This window comes from Echinops telfairi, unplaced genomic scaffold (genome assembly GCF_000313985.2).
Source record: "Echinops telfairi isolate 266 unplaced genomic scaffold, ASM31398v2 ScPeMD7_4225;HRSCAF=4972, whole genome shotgun sequence".
NCBI lineage: Eukaryota > Metazoa > Chordata > Mammalia > Afrosoricida > Tenrecidae > Echinops > Echinops telfairi.
In genome coordinates this window covers 18928017-18934302 of record NW_022108124.1, presented here as the reverse complement: position 1 = coordinate 18934302, position 6286 = coordinate 18928017, and the positions used below count along the sequence as shown (strand labels likewise).

The window sequence follows — 6286 nt, the reverse complement described above, 5'->3', positions numbered from 1 at the left end:
TGTGTGTGTGTGTGTGTGTGTGTGAGACATATCAACCCCGGAACGATGGAAGTTTTCCGCAGGAAGATAGTTAATAAAGATATGTGCCTGTCCGTATGTCATTGTAGCCAATTGAAGTTGTTGGAAGCTAGCTGTTGTTTTTGTTAGGTGCTGGTTAGTGAAATCTGTTTGCCTAATGTTAAGGGAACAGCCATTTTTTAGTTGTAGAATAGCATGAAAATAACATCTCATATTAGGGACCACTATCATTATTTCTGCTCCTTTTATTGGAAAAGAGCCTTCAGATCTCCCTCTTCGAAAGGGCCATTTTAAAAACTCAGTCCAATTAAAAAAAAAAAACCAAACACAAAAATGGTGCCAAGTTAGTAAAAGTCCTGAGGCGTGGGGCCGGGGGAGGTGGGTGACTGGGGCGGCAATTAAGCATTTGCTGCTGAATGAAAGACTGGCAGTCCCAATCCAGGCAGGACTGGCTCCATCGGAGGTAAAACCCGGTGCTCCTCTCCTGTAAAGATTCATAAGCCAAAACCCAAACTAAACTCACTGCCATCGAGTTGATGCAAACTCTAGAAAGACCCTAGAGCAGTGGTTCTCAACCTGTAGGTCGCGACCCCTTTGGGGGTCGAACAACCCTTTCATAGGGGTCGCCCGATTCCTAACAGTAGCAAAATGACTAATGAAGTAGCAGTGAAAATAATTTTATGGTTGGGGGGGTCACCACAATATGAGGAACATATGAAAGGGTCGTGGCATGAGGAAGGCTGAGAACCACTGGTCTAGAGAGATCACTTCCCAGAAGACGCGCCGGGGCAGTACTGCTGTGGCACGTGGCACCGTGGCTACTCTAACAGTGAGACTTGGCTCAGTGGCACCAAACAACAGCAACAAGAACCACGGGGTTTGCATTAAAAGTGAGCGGTGATTCTTTGTGGGCTTCACTTACATAAATTTTCATAAGTCTCACGACAGATCGGTATTTCACTGAGGGACTAAGATCAGGATGTCTATACCTCGGCTGTCATTCGTTTTCAAAAGACCGTATCAGACTGATCGTTCTCTCTTAGTTAATTCTTTTTTGTTCTTTTCCAAAGAGGCTGTCTGGTCAGTAACGTATCAAAAGCATTGCAGTCTGTGTTAGTGCATGGCTGTCCATTCTGTGAACACACCACCGCCCATCATGCGTGCTGTGCCCTTTTCCCACTCAACCCCGCACTGGCAGATGCAGGGTGGTGGTCCACGCAGCTACCCATCGCTGGCGGCTTGACATCAAAGGGATCAACCACTTCTCAGCCGGCGTGGACCACCGGGTGGAGCGCTTTCCTGGTAGGCGTTCAGACCACGAAGACGGGGGATCCTCTCCTTCGTGTTCCTGCTCACAGGGGGGTTTCTTCAGATGGGTCGCTTCCGTTCTGGCCTTTGTTCCTGGTCCCCTGGTCTGGCGGGGTCACCGGCTTGGAGCATCTCAGCATACTCATCAGGGAGTTTCTGAAGGACTTGCAGAGGAAGAAGTAGATGAAGGGATCAAGGCAGGCGTTCAGGGAAGTTAGCCACAGGGTGCTCTCCTTCACGTAGAACAGCGTGTTCTCGGCCGAGCAGTCAAAGACCTCCCGGGTCTGGCTCAGGGTGTAGGGAATCCGGGCGAAATGGAAAGGCACGAAGCAAACAAAAAACACGGCGATGATGATGAACACTCTGATGTTCACCCGCTTCCTGGGCACTTTGCCCGCTCCCCTCGCTCTCACATACGATCTGTACAGCTCCTTGGTAATGAGCGTGTAGCACACCACGATGATTAAGAAGTTAATCCAGAAGATGACTTGGCAGATGTAATTGACGATTTCATGCCAGACCAGGCCAAACTCGGATTTGAGGAAAGAGCATTTCTTCACGCTGGCGTCCGTGGGCTTCCTGTTGGTCAGGATCATGTTGGGCAGGGCGAGGAAGAACATGAAGGCCCAGATGACCCCAGAGAGAACCTTCGCCCCCAGGAGCCTACTGGAGCTGGCCGTTGTAAACGGCCGGGTGGTCTTCTGGTAGCGATCGACCGTGATCAGCCCCAGGAAGGAGATGCTGATGTACATGGTGAAGTAGAAGACAACGGAGGTAACCTGGCACACGAGAGCTCGCAACGACCCCAGTTCCGCGTCACTCAGGATCTTGAACGGAAAAGTCAGGATCATGAGAAGGTCGGAAATGACCGTGTTCTTGAGAAAGATGATGAAGTTGGACTTGCTCCGGATCTGAAAGAAAATCCTCATGGCCAGGCTGTTGGTGACGAGGCCGGTGAAGAACAGGACCGTGTAGAGCAGTGGGAAGAGGACGTGGGTGATCTTGTCGTGTCGGGCACACAGACTGCTGTTCCCCGCTGCCGCCCCCGCTGTGACGTTGTCCATGTCGGCCTGCTCTGGAGCTGCTGGGAGGAGGGAGGGGAGAGAGTTACTCTTGGGACCGGGCAGCTGCGGGTGTCTTCACCGCCCCATGGAACTTTACTTGTACACAGCCCTCCCCCACGCCCAGTGGCCATTTCTGGCCGTCGTGTGGCGGTCAGTGGGAGCACAGAAAATTAAATCTCAGAGTATTTCCTCTTAGCAAGCATTCCATCTCAAGCAAAGCTTAATAGTCTCAGGTACCCATCTACCGAAGTGTGGCTGCTCCGTCATTCCCATTACCTGTTGAGTCGACCTTCCCCCACCAGCTTTTCCTGCTATTCACTCCGGAGGCCTCCCACCCCACCCCACCCCACCCCACCCGCCCCGGCGGTGCATTTGTTTGATCTGGTGCCACTCAAAGTTCCTAGGGGTCAGCACTGCCCTTTGGATTTTTAAAATAAAAGGTGAAAAGGTAACAAGACCCTGGTGTGAGAAAGCAATCTTGTTAGATTCATTGTTCAGTAAATCAAATGCTGAGATTGTAATTAGTTTGCTCGTTTGTTTGTTTTTAAAAGCACCTTTCTTCATCATTGGGAGGGGTCCCTGCCACTGTTTTGTTTAGTTGCCCTTCAAAAATCGGCACCACATTCTTTGCCTGCTGATAGTGTCACCCACAGACATCCCATTCCCAGCAGGGCTTGTTGCTTAACATTTTGTTAGCTCTCAGAAGCGTAATTTTCAGCCCATCAGAAGATCAGCTTTAACCCCAAAATGACAGTCCTCAAACTCATTGAGGCCTGCTGGAACCTGATGGAGCAAAATTAAAATAGCAAAACCTTATCTTTGCTTGGGTAGGTTATTACCACTACTTAGAGCTAGAGTGAAAACTGAAAATTATCTTCATTCTATCACCTGCTATCTAAGTTTTGAAATTTGGAACAAAGTGCCTCATCTATTTTAATTTCATCAAGGATAAATGAAGACTGATGCCACAGAAACCATTTCAAATGTTTAAATGCAGTGAGGTTGGTAGTACAACTAAAATTCGGGAAGTTACAAGAGCTCCTTAGAGGCAGAGATTTAAATATGACAAATAATGTATGTGTCTGTGTGTCTCTTGGAATAGATTTACTCCGTTGCATAGCCAAGGATGTAATCGATACAGAAGCAAATTCTTTCTCCCCTCGTCTCTCCTGGTGGGTTCTGGAATAAGACCCTTTAGTTAGCCGACTGCTTAAACCACTATACTACCAGAGTTCCCCGCAGAATAGATAGCATGGAATTCTCTGTCCATGGAATTCTTTTGTCCATCTTTTAATTATTAAAGTAAAACAAGGATCATGCTGTCAAAAGTAAGCTGCAATTCTCAAAGTTATCATGGATCAGTTTTTAAAACAACGAAACGAAATAAATATTCTCTTGATATAAGAGTATCGCTCCTGCTATTCCTAGTACTCTCTAGTCCTTGCACTCCGGAAATGCTCGGTTTTGAATAAACGCTAACCTCTTGATTGAGTAATGTAGATATTGAGAATTTCAGCTCCCTCTACATTCAGTCTTTTTTTTTTTTTAACACTGCAGGTAAGGCACCCGTTGTATTTTACCTCCATGCTCTTAAATGTCTTTAACATCATTACTACAACATCTATGTAATTTTTATTCCAAACACATGCTTGCATGTCTATTGTTACCAAACATTCTCCATTTAAAAGGAGGGTGGGGACCATAGAAGGACATCTACATACACATCAGGCAACAAAAGCATGTATTTGCAAAATACTCCTAGATACAAAGTTACCTGGATCCTGAAGGATCTGAATGTATCCAGTAAATGTACTGCAGGCTGGCAGCTGAAGTCTTCTTTAGTTTTCCAAGCGCGGTTGTCCCAGGGCTTGCGGGATCTTCATCCGTAAAGCCTGGGGTATTCTGGAGAGAAAGAGAGGGAAGAAAGTGGGCGCAGGCTTTACGATCGAATTTCCTTCCAACATGTGGCGTCGAATGCTACGCAGACACTTTGTATTTCTGTCCGGTCCCTTTTAGGACTTCTGCTTTTATTTCCCTGGTTCTGTAGAAAGAGGATGAGTGAGAAGGCATCCTTTTAAAAAAGCAATTTAGAATCTCGAGGCTCTGTACCGAAACATACCATAGAGCAGATGCCATCTAACTGCACATCGGTGTGTGTTTGGCCATTTTCCACGCACATAAATGCCACGTGCAGGTTGAAAGCAAGTCGTGGTGGTGTGTGTGCTTTCTGGGGACGGTTGCAATGCAAGTGTGATTTCTGAGACCACTATTAACCTGAAAACATATTGTGCTCAGCATATTACCTCTACAAAAGTAATTGCGTTATGTTGAAACGTGGGCTTGTTAGAGACCTTGTCCCTTGCCTTCCCCCCGCCCCCATGCCCGTTTATTAATGTCATTATTATAAATCTGTGTTGGATCAATTCCTTTGTAGGTGAAACAGTTTCTTCCCATTATGAATTATCAGATTACAAAATTACATTAGGGGAGAAAAACAGCCCTATCCTTTGCCAGGGTAGTAAACGAAGTGTGTTTAATGCCTTCTTAAAAATAGAACTTAAATATAAACAAATTACTTCATTGTTTCTGTTTTCTGTATCTTAGGGTTTGAGAGACTAGTACAGATTACATTGAGGCACCTTATATATATACTGTTATATGCAGTGCGTGATCCTTTAAAGCAATTGAAGAAAGGAAATGGTAGGAGTACCATTATAGACTAAAACATTTGTAGTTTTACTACTTACACACACATACATGCATGTGTAGTGTGCACGCACACAGTAGGTATGCTAGCTGTAATGCACTCTTTCTTGTTACAAGTAAATCTACTTGGGTAGGTGCCTTTGCTGTGAACACGTTTGGTTATTTCTTCTGATGTATTTGGGGGGGGTGTGTAGCTGTCTCTGCATATATGTTGAAGATCTTCACCAGTGACACTCAAAGTGCAGCCTCACCAACTGTTAGTGCTCCTATGTATAACAGAATGAAATACCACGCAGCACTGAGCCATCCTTAACAACTGTTAAGTTCGAGCCCAGACCTGACATCATTAAGGACTATGTTGGGCTTAGTTTGGGGTTAGGGTAGAACTCAAAAAAAGCCACAAGTCGCTCTGCAGGAGAAGGATGAAACTCTCCACTCATTGTAAAGCTATACGGCCTTGGGAACTCATAGTTAGCCTTGGGGTAACTGAGTCAGAATGTATTTGATGGCAGTGGGCTAGAACTCATATGCTCAGTCAGAACACTCACCAATATCACAAAGACCACATTTAGAACCAAAAACCTTAAGATCTCAGGCTGTTGGTCCTTGAAGTAACAAACAACTCCCTGACGCCTGGTCCATCCCAAGTCACAGCAACCCAGTAGGAAGAGTATTGTTGCCACTGAATCTCTCTCAGAGCAGAAAACCTCGTCTTTCTCCTGAGGAGCGGCTGGTGGGTTAGAAGACCCATCCCTAACCCATTACCCCACCACCGACAGAGTTGCTTTAACATGTCTGCACCTTTGAGCTTTCTCTTTGAACAGAGCACTATACTCATAGTTATCATCGTCTTCCTAAAAATGTTCTCGGTGACCAACAAATACTGCCTTCCTACCCCTTCCATTCTCTCTCCCCACTCTCAGCTCTGGACTTTGCTTCTGGCCCAACTCCCTGAGCCTTACCAGGACCAATGAACTGATTAAAAAATTCTTCCATTTCTTGACTACTTCGTCTCCAATTTCTTCTGTATTTTCACCATTTAAAATTGTCCCCGTTGTAAAGAGAGCAACCTCCCTTTCCAGACGAGAGAACATCCTCTCCTGTCTCATCTGTCCTCCTCCCTCATCTACCGGTCAGCCTGCTCTCGCTCTTCCTTCCCAGGGAGCCCTTCTCTGTCATCTTCCCCTCCT

General features: G+C 46.1%; 2 protein-coding genes across 3 annotated transcripts in view; one reads left to right on the top strand and one right to left on the bottom strand.

Moving 5' to 3' along the window:
- The window catches only part of MED12L (mediator complex subunit 12L), a 370846-nt gene that overhangs the window by 269057 nt on the left and 95503 nt on the right, over nt 1-6286 (top strand). The window lies entirely within an intron of this gene.
- Nucleotides 714-4228, bottom strand: P2RY12 (purinergic receptor P2Y12). 2 transcript variants are annotated; one of them, XM_045295067.1, is made up of 2 exons: nt 4165-4228; nt 714-2410 (listed from the first exon to the last, which is right to left on the bottom strand). In XM_045295067.1, the coding sequence occupies exon 2, from the start codon at nt 2388-2390 to the stop codon at nt 1371-1373; it is 1020 nt and encodes a 339-aa protein (XP_045151002.1). In that variant the 5' UTR covers nt 2391-2410; nt 4165-4228; the 3' UTR covers nt 714-1370. The 2 variants fall into 2 exon arrangements, with proteins under 2 accessions (XP_045151002.1, XP_004708596.1); XM_004708539.2 differs by having other exon boundaries at nt 714-2407; nt 4165-4225.

What these genes read in the sequence shown, in the direction of transcription:
- P2RY12 (XM_045295067.1), bottom strand. Translation starts at nt 2,390, where the DNA reads ATGGACAACGTCACAGCGGGGGCGGCAGCGGGGAACAGCAGTCTGTGT.